Below are 14878 nucleotides of genomic sequence, written 5' to 3' on the forward strand. Positions count from 1 at the left end.
GGGACCAGAACTGAGGGCCTGTGACTGTGACTTCAATGCTCTCTTTGATCCTTTGGGGACTGCAAGGAGCTGCCCAGAGATAGCACCCCTGCCACGGGGCGATGTCACCAGGGCAATTGGCAGCCCACTCAAGGACCACCTTGCCTAGGGAAGAAGCAACGTGAGCTGTGGCTCAGGCCAGTGCATGGCACCCAGCCCAGCCACAGTGAGGGGTACTGCCAGCTGGGCTCCAGGCTAGGAACAGGGAGGGGCTCTGGGACCCCTCGTCTGGCCTCATCCCATGCCCTGCTTGCAGAGGTGGTCTGGAGACCCAGCACTGCTGACGTTATGAGTGATACCCTCGGGCACAGGACCTACCTCCTACCTGCTTTCAGGCACTGAATCCTTTGCTGGCTGCCTGGGGCCGGAGGAGAGAAGCAGCCCTGGTTCCTGAAGGGACCCCCCCCCACCTGCCCCACAAAGGAAAGGAAGGGTAGGCTCCTTTAGGGAAGCAAGGGTGTAAAGACAGAAATCATTCTGGGATTTTGTCAGAACTTACCACAATAACAATAAAATGCAAAAGGTCCTTGGCATGAGGGAGACTAGAAACGTTTTAAGAATAGTTCCCTTCCCCCTTTTGAGGCCTAAGCCATGGTTTCTACAGGGACCAAGCAGAAGCCAGGTTACTGAGAACTGCCACGTGCAGCCCAGTGACGCGGGGGGCTACTGCCCCTTGCTAATGACACGAGGTGAGGCAAGAAGCCGGGAGTGTGGTGGCCGCTGCCTTTACTGACATCCTTCCGGCACGTGTAACACTCCCACTCTCCCCATTTTCTCACTGACGAATCTGAGGCTTGGGTGGGCAAGGTCCTGCGCCCGAGGCACCTCACTCAGCCGCAGGGGCAGGATTGGAGCCAAACCCCAAGTTGGTAAACCGCCCCCCATGCTGGACAGAAGGCGGGTGCTCGCATGTAAAGAATGAATGAATGCACCGGGGTGGCCATTATAGAGTCACCTCGTCTGTCCCCACCCCGCCAATTCCAGGGAAGACTTGATTTAATGTCAGTAGGTGGGGTGGGAGCAGAGGGTGGGAGCCTGGTCCACCGTTCCAAGAAAGAGGGTCTCACCACTGTCCCTCCAAAAGTTCTGGCCAACGTCTCCTTACCCAGGGTGCCCTGCCTCACCAGGGACACTCATGCCTGCAAGGAGCTTTAAGACCCTTTCTGGTTGCGAGTCAAACCTCATACTTGCCTCCCTATCCCTCCTCCCCTGCAGATGAAACTGTGAAGATTTCAGAAGCAGATGGGCTCTCCTTCAGACAGGAGTCCTGGCTGAGATGCGCCTACAGCTTTCCCTCTTCTTGATCCGCCAGCACCACTGGCCAGATCCCGCCGGGCCCAGCCCCCCCGCTCCATGGTGATCCTGGGCCCCAGGCCCTTGGCCCGAACCACTGTTAGCCCCGGCCTTAGAGTTGGGTTCTAGGGGTATGTACGCAGCTGTGGAGACCAGGACAAGACAAGCCTACTGCTGGGGAGCTCCCACCCCTTGGAGATGGCAAAGCGCCCACTCGGCAGCTGAAGCCAGCGGGGCAAAGGCAAAGGGTCCAGGGTCGGGGAGAGGAGAGGTGAGGGCAGGACACGGGGCTACAAAAGAGAAATGACTTGTTCCCCAAAAATGAGGTGAAGCTAATCAGGTGAGTTTGGACCCACGCCAGCTACTCCCTCACAGACAACAGAGCAGAAAAGGGACTGCGATTAGGTAAGTCATAAGCGAGGGTCTTCTTACCCCAGGGCAAGGAGGCCTGGCCGGAGGCCCCTTGGAGCCAGAGGCTGCAGGTCTTCCAGCTTCCAGTGCCCACCTTCACTCATGCGAGAAACTAGAGGGCAGAGTCCCCACAACATAGATTCCTGGTCCCCTCCTGGCAGGTTTCCATCCATCCCTTCTTCCCCTAGCTGGAAGAGCAGGAAAGATGCTCAGGGCCCAGCCTGCTGGGGTTAAGAAAGCCGGCTTTTTTCTCTACCTCAGAGCCAGGCATGGTGTCATAACTGGGAAATTTCCTTCCCAAATAACCGTGCACGATTCAGCTAATCATTGGGCATCTGCTACATGCCAGGCACTATGTGTTATTTCATTTAGTTCCTCTAACAACCCGCCCTACGATGACTCCCATTTCACAGATCAGGAAACTGAGGCTCGGAGAAGCTCAGGAGTCTGCTGGGGAGAGGAGGTCAGCTAGTACGTTCTGGACCTGGATTCCAGCAAAACCCTGGTTCGCCCTCCCCTTTAGGTCTCAAACTCAGGGAAGGAAAGGAATCGGGAGGGATGGATAGAGATGATGGACGAAAGTCCCAAACAGGTGACCCCAGAAAGAAGAGGCATGGTTGGGGTAGAAGCTGGGAAGACCAAGCCAGGCTCTGCCCTATAGCATGGGGCATGTCAGCAGACGACAGAGTCTGGGTCTACAGAGAAAACAAGTGCAGCCCGAAAGGCAGCATCATGTCCCCTGGGACTCAGGGGGTGGCTTCCTGGGCAGGCAGCTGGATCCCATGAGATCTCAGACCAAGAACCTACTTGTTCCCCGGATCTGGTGTCTCCTCTCTTGCGACCCACGGAGAAGCCTGGCTCTGCCTGGCACAGAACAAGCCGGAGCCTCCTTACCCGGAGCACCCCACCCATCCTTCCTTCTCCTGAGGACTGATGTCGAACCAGAGAACTCCAGAGCGGGCCAGGATCTCCCCTGATGGGGCAGGGACTGTGAGCAGGGAGCTCAGGGTCAGATGGAAGTGGGCTGGATCCCACTTACATGAGACTTGCGGAAAGCTGGTCTCTTAGAACCTCTGTTTCCTTGCCTATAAAATGGGACAGCAATGCCTACTTTATGAAGCTGTGGGACACACTGCTGGGCACCCAGCAGATATTCTATAACTGGTAGCCACCCAGGCATTCAGAATTCAGATGTAACTGACTGAGTCCACTCTGGCTCTGGAAACCCCCATACATATGGGAAGAATGGGGGCTCTATTCTCCTGGAGGGGCATGGGTGGCCAGTGGGGAGAGTCCTAGGAACCTAACGGGGCGGTGAGTTTGCAGGGGTGGGGGAGGTCAGCCTCACAGGCTCATCAGCTGCACAGGAGGTGGCTGGGGCAGAGTAATCTGAGCCAGTAGCTTTGCTGTGGCAAGGTGCCCCTCTCTCCAGACCGCCTTCAAGATGCAGACCCAAACCCAGAAGCCACTGTTGCCTGGGACCAACCCTGCCTTCCCACAACCCTAAGCCATGTGTCCCAGCCCCCTCCCAAGGCTAGACTAAAGGTAGGGGATCTCTGTGGGCAGGCGAGCCTGTCAGCCAGTCCTCCCAGCATCCTCAAGGATTCTGGTCCCCCAGCCCAGGGTCCCAATGTGCTGTGTGCCCATGCCCAGTGGAAAATGCCACCTGCATCTCACAGGGTCCTGGCCAGGGGGCGATAGCTGGAGCTGGCAGTGAGTCACAGTGCCCAGGCTGCAGCTGAGGAACTGCAGAGGGATGGGCTGGGGGTGGGGATGAGATTCTGGGGTGCTGACCCTCACTCCTCACACAGCCCTAACTTTCCTACCCCTGCTGTCAGGAAAGGGTTCAGAGAGCATTAAAGAGGCCACTGGTGCCTAGGAGGGTGCTGACCCCACAGCACAGAAAATCGGTCACTGTCTCAACAGCCCGACGCCCACAGGGCCTGCAGACAACTCCGGCCACCAACAGGGAGAGAAGAGAGGCCTCCAGCCCGGACCGATTTCAGATTCCAGATTCCAGATTCCTGATCCTGTCCCCCCCCCCCCCCCCCGCCCCCATACAGCAGAATCCTCAAGCCACACAGCGCAACAGGCCACCCGCCGCCCCCCCCCCCCACCGCTCTATTAACCCTTGGCCTCCTGCCGCTGCGGGGTAGGGGCCGCGGCCCCTGTGGTCTCCTGGGGGGTCAGAGCAGAGGCCGCAATCCCAGAGGCCCCAGTCCGCCTCCACCGCCCCCACGCTGGAACCTGCAGGGCTTCGCGCGTCCTTCCACCTTCACCCCGGGGCTCTGGTCTCCCACCCTCCAGGCTGTCACTCTGGAAAGTTCACCGGAGCCCAGAAAGCCCTTCAAGGCGCGATCTGGCCGCACACTCGCGCGGGTTCTCCCGTCACCGGAGACTCCCGACCCTTGCCCTTCCCAGAAGGAAGGGCGATTGGAAAGCGCCTGGTCTGAACCTGGGTGGAAAACTTTGCTTCCTCGGGTTCAGACCGGAGCCCGGGGGCCGGAGGGAGTCCCGGCGGACACTCGCCGGGGGAGGGAGGGATCTGCGAAGGCAAACCGGCGCACCTGGAACTGGGGAGGGGCCTGCTCGGGGCCTCACCCACCCCCAGCACGCGAGCCCGCACGCCTAGTGATCTCCGATCTCCCCGCAGCGCTCCGGCATTTCCCTCCAACCTCCCGCCCCAGGGCAAAAGCAGACCGGCGCCTTTAAGAGCCGCTCCGCTTACCTTTGCTCGGTTTACCCGGCGCCGCGGTGCCCCCTCCTCCGACCGCCCCCTTCCTCCCCCGGCGCGCCGCCCGCCCAGCCCTCCGGACACTGCGCGTCGCCCGCGGGACTCACCGCGCGTGTCCTGGGGGCCGCGGCGCGCCGGCTCCCGCCCGCGACAGCCGGGGTGCCGCGGGGCTGGGCGCCGTGCCCTGCGCCCTGCTGGGGTCCCTGCCCGGGCTCGGGGCTGCTTCCCCTGCTCCGGAAAGGTGAGCGGCTCCCCAGAGAAGCTGCAACCTGAGCTGGAGGAGGAGGAGGAGGAGGAGGAGGAGGAGGAGGAGGAGGAGGAGGAGGAGGAGGAGGAGGGGGAGGAAGAGGAGGAGGAGGAGGAGGAGGAGGAGGAGGAGGAGGGAGAAGGGGAGGGGAAGGGAGGGTGGAGGAAGGTGGGGAAGAGGAGGGAGGGGGAGGAGGAGGAGGAGGAAGGGAAAAACCCAGCCCCCGCCAGAGTTTTTCACGTGTACAAGTTGACTCCTCCCCCGTCCCTCCCGCCCTGCCCACAGCCTCTGCCAATCCCCAGGGCTCCCTCTGCCCGGGTGCCCACCCCTTTCTCCCACTCTGGGAACCAGGGTCCAAGTGCCTCTTCCGGTTTTGTTCCTAGGCCTGGCCTCTGCCAGCCCTCTGGGGCTGGCCCGGAGAGCCTTGACTAGGCGATGATGAGCCCCTCTGGATCGGAGCACCCCAGGACTGGGGCCAGACCACCAGGGGTGATTTGCTGACAGTGCCTTTCTCTAAAGGTAGCTTTCCCACCTTCTGAGTCTGATCCTGGATCCCAGCACCGGGCACCCCAGGAGCTAATGCCCACAGGCCTATCCTTTTAGCCATAATTACCTTTAGTGTTCTTGCAACAGTAGCCCTGGGGTTCTCCCTCTGCCCTGTCCAGTGGGACTTGTCACTTACCTTTTGGGACCAAGCTCCCACCTGGTTGACCCCACCTCTCTGGGGCTTCAGTGAAGCTTCACCATTAGCCATCACCCCCATTTCCTACCCTGAAGGGTAATTCAGTTTGTCTTTTGGAATTAAACCCCACAGGCCAACTGAGAATCATCCAAGAGACCTTACAGAATAGCTAGCGCTGGTCCAGCTTTCATTTTACAGAAGGGGAAACTGAGGCCCAGGAAGGAGATCGGGCTGGCCCAACTTCCCACAAAGAGTTAGTGGCAAACCACAATTAGGACCCAGGCTAATGGCCATGCCATCTAACTTCAGAGATCCGAGGAAGATGGGGAAGCAGTGAAGGGCACAGTGGCCCCACCTGGGCCCCGCCCAGCCCTGCTTCCTCCTGAAGGCTGTGAGGAGAGGGGGTGGTATCTCAGATCGTATGGGCACCAAACCAAAGAGGTCTGTGTCCTCTGCCTTGCTGGTGGGCATGACCTCTGCAGTCTGGGGGTCCTCACGGTGTGTGGGAGAGTGTGTCTTGAGGAGGGTGGTCCACAGTGTGGATGTGTTTCCTTTCTGGAAGCCATGGGCCTGAGGTTCATCTCTCAGTACCACCATCTGCCCTCCACCACCAGCCCGCATCCAGCCTACAACACGGGATCACTCCAGACTCCAGGAGGGCTGGAGATGCAGAAAGAAGGAAGACCCCAGGCGCTTGCAGGTGAGTGACTTGTGGGTAGTCAGCAGGGGCACCCTACAAAGGGCCTCCCAACTCTGCTACCTCTGTTTTCTCTGCCAGGGCATGCAGATTTCCTGGGCACATGCCCTCTAGAAAAAGAAATCTGCCTAGTGCTGAAGAGGTGCAAAGAGTGGATGGATCCAGAGCCTCCAGACTTTGGGGATAGTAGGCTGCCGGGCTCCATAATCTACGTGTATGATAATAACACAGGGGGGCAGAGAGGCCGGGCAGAGGCAGGAAGGGACAGGGAGGGCAGGGGAGAGGGTTATGGCTAAGAAACTGTGGGTACTAGAGGATTCGAGAGAACGGGGCCAAAGGGTAGAGCTTCAAGGAACGAGGGGAATGGATGAGGTCAAGAGGTTTCAACAAAACTTTTCTGAGCATGTCTTATATGCCCAACAATAGCCAGGATGCTGGGCACAAAGGATAGACCGAACACAGTCCCTTGGGAGCTCACGGTCTAATGGGACAGGGAACAAGAGTCGGGATGTTGTAGGACCCAGCTTAGACCTGGGGCTGCCTTCTGCTGCTTGCGCTGAGGGTCTTGGGATGAGAGGACAGTGGAGGGCAGGAAGGGGTTTCTGTTTTCCCAGGAAGCCTAGGTAACACCTTTGCAGAATTCAGGGATGAGAGGCCAGAGCTTAGAGGGGCTGGGACCAGAGGTGACACATAGAGGGAGGCAGGTGTTGGGTTCTGAAGATCCTTCTAATATTTGCTCTATCTGGGAACTACAGGGCAGTGTGGAATATTTCAGGGGAAAGAGAAATCATCAGGTCTTTGGTGTAGGATGATCCCCCAGCCAAGAGGGGGATTGGGGGTGGGGCACATCTGGAGACAGGAACCCCAGTTTGCAGGTTGCTCCCAGTGAAGGATGATGCAGGCTTAGGCTGGAGCAGTGGCAGCAGGGAAAGGGGAGGGGACTGACTCGAGAGATAGTTTGGAGCCAGGATCACGGAACTTTGTGTCTGTTTGAGTCTGGAAGATAAGGGAGCAACCTCTGGAGTGATAGACCAAGCTGGAAGCTTCTTAGGGATGCTTTGATTCATAGAACCTCCTTTTATTTGTTGTGTGACCTTGGGCAAATGACTTAACCTTTCAGAGCCCAGTTTTGCAATCTGTAATACAAAGATACTAAAATTCATCTTGTGTGGTTGTTGTATATATTAAAGATAATGTATGCCAGGGCGCCTGGGTGGCTCAGTTGGTTAAGCAACTGCCTTCAGCTCAGGTCATGATCCTGGAGTCTCGGGATCGAGTCCCACATCGGGCTCCCTGCTCGGCAAGGAGTCTGCTTCTCCTTCTGACCCTCCTCGCTCTCATGCTCTCTCTCTCTCATTCTCTCTAATAAATAAATAAAATCTTTAAAAAAAAAAAGATAATGTATGCCAAAGCATGGGCTTAATTCATAATAGGAATTCGATAAATAGTAGATGCAATTACTGTTGTTTGTCCTTGCCACAAGCATTTGTTGAGGACCTGACACGTGCCACCGATTGTCCTTGATCTTTGGGACTTAAGTCTCAGTCCCTATTCTCATGTAGCTCCCCATCCAGTAGGGAAGAGATATGCAGAGAAACAGTCATATAGCAAAGCAATAGGGACTGGGGCAGGGGAGGAAACTGTGCCCAAAGACTCAGGGACAACTTCACAGAGGAGAAGTGACAGCTTAAGCAATGTAGGGCCAGCTGTCTGCTCAGAGATTGTCACATCACGCCCCCCCAACCCCCTGCTACCTGACATGGGGTTGAGTTTCACAATCTGAAATGTTCAGTTTTGAAGGCATTTGTCATATTCCTTGGGGTTGGGAGAAGGGGATGGACTGCAGATGGGTGTCTATATGGAACCCAGGGAATGGTTTGCAGAACCTCAGCAGCCCCAGGGAAGGGCATGAGCAGATGGGCAGTTAGAAGAAGGGAACGAGGGGGCGCCTGGGTGGCTCAGTTGGTTAAGCAACTGCCTTCGGCTCAGGTCATGATCCTGGAGTCCCGGGATCGAGTCCCACATCGGGCTCCCTGCTCAGCAGGAAGTCTGCTTCTCCCTCTGACCCTCTTCCCTCTCGTACTCTCTATCTCTCATTCTCTCTCTCTCTCAAATAAATAAATAAAATCTTAAAAAAAAAAAGGGAACGAGGGAAGAGCGAACATGGCCATGTGGGCAGAGCTTGCTAGCTGGATAGGGAGCCTACGTGTGTGTGCTCTTTGGGCCATCCTAATTTTTCTGCTCCCTGTCTGTGCCCTTCTAAAAATTCCCTGCAAAACCATTTGGTGTCCCTCGCCGTGACTCCCATGCCGATTTTCTTTCCATATATCTCTCAAGGAGCCCAGCTTAGTAGAAGCAGCCCTACCTGGTCCTCCACTAAGGAAGGACTCCTGCCCTCCTGCCCCACCGAGCAAGACCTTGGGCTTTACAGCCACATAGTCTGTGACCTCTCTGATTTTCCAGTCTGTAACGTGGAGATAGCAATAGTCCCTTTCTCTTGGGGCTGTTGTGAGGTTTCAATGTGATGTAAACTTGGCACCCAATCAATGCTTGTTTCTCTTCTCTGCTCGATAACAGCCTCCTTGCAGAGGGTCTGACAAGAGACTCTCAGCTAGGGATGTCCCCTGGCACACCGGCTTCCGGGGCCCCTCCCCTATAGTTCCTGCAGACCCCTTCCCCTCTGCTAGCTTAAATGGCATCGGGGTGACCCTGGTCACCAGGGCAGTGCTGGCAGGATGACAACGGGGGCCCAGCCGCAGCCCAGCCTACTCCCCCACTCCAATCCTTGCTGCCAATGACATGCCACTGCCCTGCAGATAGGACAGGCGTCCCCAGACGCCCGAGGGCTGAGTGGGGAAGCTGTGGAAACAGCTCTCCCTCACAGACTGTGTGGGCAGTGCATTCGAATAGCTTCTGAAAAACCAAAGTTCAAGCCCGCCCCACTTTCCCCGGGGAGGCACAGCATCCAGACAGGAAGAGTTCAGCCAACAGAGAATCTCCTTTCTGCACATTGCTGCAGGCTCTCCTCCCTTCTGGCCCTGTCCACACACAGGCAGCACAGTCTTCAAAAGCACCGCGGGGACACTTGGGAGGCCCAGAGATCTGACTCTGGCCCTAAGGTGCAAGAGTCCATTTCATTGATCTGGGCCTCCATTTTCCTCCTCTGAAAAATGGGAATGATGTGAATGCTGCCTCTCAGGAGGGTTCAATGAGAGGGTGAATGTGAAGGTACTTTGTAAACTCTAAAAAGATCTGCATGCATATGAGATCATTAGTGTTTGGCCAAAGAGACCTTCTTAGGGTTCTTAGGAGACAAGTGAAGACCAGAGAAATGAGAAACGAAGTAAGAACACAGGGACGCTGTCCCCAAGAACCTCGGGAGCGAGATTGGCAGCAGGGACCTTAGCCCATGGACCAAACCCCAGTGGCCTAGCTCCTTCCAAGCGTGCTAGTCAGTCAGGACAGCAGGACGTCGCTGGACCCAGCCAGTTCTTCCTCCTCCTCTGAATAAATCCAGGCCATTGTTTTCTAGTGACTTCTGGAGAGTGGGGACGATTAGGAGACAAATGTCATTTACCTGGTTCCAGTGTGATTCCACGACAGAGACCAGAAGTTGCCACTTTGTCACTGCGCCGAGCATCACATCCTCTCCTCACTGCTTGTGCTAAATGTACAGGCATGCATGTCCTTGTGCATGTGTGAGTACACACACACACACACGCGCGTGTGCGCTTGTATGCGCTGTGTACAACCGCGCCAGACTTCAGAGGGAGCAAAATCTACATCCGCGGAGGGTTCCAGGAGAGGGTGGACACATAAACAGAGTAAGCCAATCACAGCCCTGTTGACCCTAGCAACCGTCAAACCAATTAGAGCCCCACCCCTGAGTCCAGCAGCGCCTCCCAAACACACCACAGACACACACACAGACACAACCTGCATTGCCATGGCAACGAAACCGTCCCACAAAGCAGGGAAAATGGGAAGTGGCCCTTAGCAACATGACCGGACCAGCCACTGGGGTGAGCAGGCAGGCAACAACTGGCTAGCATTAGGTCACTATGGGGAGAGGGTCCCCATGCAGGGAGGGGAGGAAAAGAGAGTTGGTTCATCTGGGCTTCCTAAGTCCATTTGTTAGCCCTGGGCCTCAGTTTGCTCACCTGTAAGATGGGGTCGAAGACATGCTCAGCATGTGTATTACAGAATGGGCTTGTATTATAATAAAGAAATTCAGTTGCTCAATAAGGATAGGAACTATAGCTTATCTTTTCAGAAAAGCTTAAGAATTTTGAAACTTCTGGGTAAAAGAAAATTGGCTGATCCCCAGAAAGACCCTAAAATCCAGCTCATGAGCTCATTGTAGAGGTGGACCTCAATTCAGTTTGAAAACATTTCCTTGGTATTTACCATGTGCCAGGCGCCGATGCTGGCTTCAGCTGTGGCCAGGTGGACTATGAGGGGCCTGCAGAACATGTTGGTGGAAACATCTGGAAATGCTGGGGAGGTCTGTTGGATAGGTCTGGAACAGGTGCTTATAGGGGTGGCAGACTGCCTTGAAGAGACTTTGCTCAGGGCCAGGGAAGAGGGCTGAAGCTCAGACCGTGCGGGCCTCCCTGGCAAACTGGCTTCTGGCTTCCATACCTCATCATCCTCCCTTTGGTCAGCTACCAGAGAGATCTTAATCCAAAATGAAAATTTGACAAAGGGCTCCTCTGCCCAGCTGCTCCTTCTCATGACTCCCCAACGGGGGGCCTTGGGTCCCCTCCTTCAGAATCTGAAGAAAGCTGAGAGATTCCCTTCCTAGAATCAAAAACATACATGCCCAGTGTTTTCCATTCATTTTTGGGAGCTATGGGCCTCTCGAAGTTCATTCATGGACTTGCTCCAAGAGGCATGGCATAGGAAGCCCCATGTGGCTGGCTTCTGCCTCCCTCATCAGCTCGCTTTATAGCCTCCCCACCCCCATCATTGGTACGTGCCGGGCCACATGAACTCTGTGCACTCCCCTTGCACGCACCTCCGCACTTCACTGCTTCATGCCTTTGAGCATGTCATTCCCACCAACTGGAGAGGGTTCTTCCTTTCACCTGTTACCTGGTAAACGCCTGTTTAGTCTTCAAAACCCTGTTCAGGAGTCAATACCTCATAGTCTTTGATGCTGGCCGGACAGGCTTGATCACTCCTTAGTGTGAAGAACTCCTCTCACTGCGTGTCTCCCAGTACATGGGGGATCCATGTCTATCTTCTTTACTGGGCTTTCCCGAGGCCAGATGCCACATCTTCAGTCTTTATATCCCTAGTACCTAGCATGTAATAGGTCTGTAGAACCCAAATGGCAGGACCGAATTGGCAGAGGAAACAGCTGACAAAGGAGGAGAAGAATGTGCAGGCCTGGAGTTAGAACAGGAGCCAGGAGGAGAGGGTATCAAGGGGGAGCGAGGTATCGGGAGGAGGTCAAGATGGTTAAGGACTGAGACCTGGAGGTCAAGATGGTTAAGAACTGAGAGGCATCATTGAATTTGGCAACTAGGAAGCCATTGGTGGGGTAACCAACTATCCCAGTTTGCCCGAGAGTCTCCAAATTCTGGAATTGGAAGCCCCAGGCAAATGGAGGTGGTGGGTCAGCCTGGATCACTGACCCTAATGAGGTCAGTTCTGGAAGCGGGATTGGGGCAGAAGCCCGCATGCGGCAGGCTGGGGGGCAACTGGGCGAACTGGTAACTGCCGAGCCGGTGGGCTGGGCCGGGGCTGGGGGGAGCCGCAGGAGCCTGTGATGGCACCAGCCTCCCGGCCCATCTGTCCCGATCCCACTGCCCCACAGAGAAAGCAAACAAGGCTGGCGACAGGAGCATCGTGTACACCTTTACGACATCTTCCCAGAGGGCTCCAAGGCCCCCACCACTGTCACCCGACTGACCTTCCCCACCACCCCAGTGCCCACAGCACCAGCGGCCCTCCATCCCCTGTGTCTGTAATAATTTGTCGGGTAAGCGCAATGGATCCAGCTCCTGGTGGACTCTTCTCCTGAGCTGTTATTTAAAATCTTTAGTTTGTGTTTCTTGTCGAACTAATTAGATTCTGAAATTCTTAAAGGCAGGGGTCATGCCCTCCCTCCCTGCGTCCCTTGCTTCCTTCTTTCCTTCCTTCCTTCAGTAAACACTAATTAAGCACTGTTTATCCGGTGGTCAAGGTGACAGGCACAGTTCCTACCCTCAGGTATCTCCATCTGGGTTCAGGCCTCCTACACGTGGAGAACTTCATACCCCTGAGCAGCTGAGGGGGGGTGGCGCGCGGAGTCCACGCAGGGCTTCAGGGGGTCTGTGAACACCCATAACATCATATGCAGTAGAGACATTTGAACGGATCCCAGTGCCATCGAATGGTATGTCCGGGTTGGTATAACATGTTAGGAGAGACCAGAACTCCATTTCTCCCAGTTAGGAAGATTAAAGAGAGAGGAAAAGGAGGACGTTGCTCTTGATTGCATGGGAAAGCAATAGCCCCCACAGCAATGATCACAGAGCCTGCCTCCGTCAGCTGGCGGGGCACCGTCTCATTAGCCAGGGTGCTGAGTCGCCGCCGCACGGCCTGCTGGGAGCTGCCTCCTTGCCAAGTGCCTGCTCCATAATTAAACACAAAATCCCCGGCTCTTCAAGGGGCGGCCTGCCCCTCCTGTGGGGGATAGGGGGGCAGGGGGGAGGGGCTGGGGAAGGGTGAGGCCTTGCTCTGACCCTGCTGGGGGAAGGGGAACGGAGGGCTGTGAGTTATGAGTGGGGATCCCCAGGACCCTCCCCTGAGCTGGGGAAGAGTTTTGTGAAGTTCTCAGGGAAAGGAAGTGAAAGAGCATGGAATGAGAGGAGGGACCGGATCTTCTCCCCACCCGGACCCCCAGGACCCACGGAGGGCAGATGTGCCACACTGGCTTCTATAGAGACTTCTGAGCTGGGCACGAGGAAGTGAGGTCCTGGAAAGAGGGGTGTTGGAAAGTCTTTGCTCCAGGTTTGTTTGAGAACATCTAAGCACCCACACACCGCACACATGTTCCCACCACACACACACACACACACACACACACACACCCCACATACACACACACACACACACACACACACCATTGGTTTGTAACCAGAAGGGGGTTGACAGGGATGGATTCTGGGAGAAGAGGTTGGACAAGACAGCCCCCAGAGACTTTTGTATCCAAAACCGGAGGAGGGAGTGGGCTGGTTGGCAGGTGCCCAGACCACCTCCGGAAATGTAACAAGACGTGTGTAGGAGAAATCATTTGACAAGCCCTCTTAGGGTAGAGGTGAGCTCGCCTCATGGTCAAGTCTGCTCTAGTGACAAGATGGTGGGGTTGGCGGACCGCAGTGTTTTGGCTTTGCTCAGTGGGGCGCACACACTGATTGGGAAAGCCAGAGGTCTTCTGTGCCCATCCCCACCAAGCGCTTGTCCTCTCTGCTAAATCCACTTTGAATAAATACTGAAAAGGTATCCTGGGCACCCGTAAGTCTCTAGTCAAACATGATCTCCAGCTGAAGGGCAGAGACAGCGCACCCTACCAAGTGTGGCTACCGGGGGGAGGGGCCTACTGTGAGGATGGAGCTAAGGGAGAAAGGAGGTGGGAGAGAAGGCAGCTGGCTGGGGTCTGGGGATGGGGTGCCTACACCCCTCCAGAGTTAGCTGGTCCCCTGCTGGAGTGGTTTGGGCCTCAATGACTCGAGGCTCCAAGCTCCAAGCTCCAAGCTCTGGCTCCAGCAGCTGGATCCTGATGGAGGACAGAGCCACCGAGCAAATCATTCTACACAAGCCAGAAGACAAGTTCACGGCGGGCAGAGACTGGGAGACCCAGAGGCCAGAGCCTCTGAAACCACGGCATGGATAGAAGACGTGCGTGCTGTTTGGCATACATTTGCAAGGCATTAATTGTTAAAACAGAGCAGTTGGGTGGATGGCCAGTGCCCAGCTGTAGCCCAGAGAACTAACTCTGCCCACAGTCAGAAAAGCGCCCAGAAACCCCTCTGGCCCCTGCCCCCTCTTCCCTGTGGTTCTCCTGACTCTGATTGACCCCAGGTCAACACTGCCACCCCCAGCCTGGGGAAAGGGGTAGAGGCCAGGACAGCCTTACAGTGGTGACTCACACGCTGGCCTCTGAGGCTAGCATGGCCCTGAGAAAGGCCTGGGCAGGATGTGCCTGTGGCCCGCTGGCATCAGCAGGGAGCCCTGGGCCACCACACCGCACCGTGTGAACCCAGCCCTGGAGTCACAGCTTATTTCCTGGGGGCTCCTCCCAGACCCACTTCCCCTTTTCCTGCTGCCTGGGGATGGGTGGAGGCCCCAGAGCCGCGAGGTGTGGCCCGGGGGATGAGAGTGGGGCCTGGCAGACGGGAGGGGTCAGGAGGGGTCAGGAACCAGAAGGAATCTGGATGGGCCCAGGGTTGGGGCTACAACGGGAGGAGTGAGGAAGGATTTACTCACCATCCTCTGTCTCTGGGGTGAGCCTGTGACCTGAGTGGTGTGATTACCAGGGATTCCCAGGAACACACCCTGTGTGAGTGATTGTGAGTGATGGAGCAGATACCGGGCCTGCTCTGGACAGACACACCTGAATGATCAGCCGGCGTCAGGGGGGGGCCCTCTACCTGAATGAACAGGTATGTCCCATCAAAATACATCTGACTATGTCAGGTACTACCAGGTGAAAATGCACCTGAGCGGCCAGGCAGAGGTGATAAGTCAAGCCGAGTGAACAGGTATGACCAGGCACAATATCTGGAA

At 56.1% G+C, this 14878-nt stretch overlaps 1 protein-coding gene and 1 long non-coding RNA gene across 5 annotated transcripts in view; one reads left to right on the plus strand and one right to left on the minus strand.

The window, feature by feature from the left end:
- The window catches only part of CDK18 (cyclin dependent kinase 18), a 31665-nt gene extending 21872 nt beyond the window's left edge, over positions 1–9793 (minus strand). The window contains exon 1 of one of the 4 annotated variants that reach the window (XM_027611694.2): positions 9681–9793. In XM_027611694.2, the coding sequence (XP_027467495.2) occupies positions 9681–9783 (103 nt within the window). In that variant the 5' untranslated portion in view covers positions 9784–9793. Of the gene's footprint in view, positions 1–1764; positions 1918–4471; positions 4527–4584; positions 4831–9680 lie in introns of those variants that run through there. The other 3 variants (XM_027611697.2, XM_027611693.2, XM_027611692.2) reach the window with 3 other exon arrangements.
- LOC113932480 lies at positions 4598–9773 on the plus strand. The gene is made up of 4 exons (XR_004819371.1): positions 4598–4718; positions 5108–5243; positions 5969–6106; positions 9636–9773. It is a non-coding gene; the product is annotated as an uncharacterized LOC113932480 (long non-coding RNA).
- Positions 9794–14878: the final 5085 nt, after the last annotated feature.

This window comes from Zalophus californianus, chromosome 10 (genome assembly GCF_009762305.2).
Source record: "Zalophus californianus isolate mZalCal1 chromosome 10, mZalCal1.pri.v2, whole genome shotgun sequence".
Lineage (NCBI taxonomy): Eukaryota > Metazoa > Chordata > Mammalia > Carnivora > Otariidae > Zalophus > Zalophus californianus.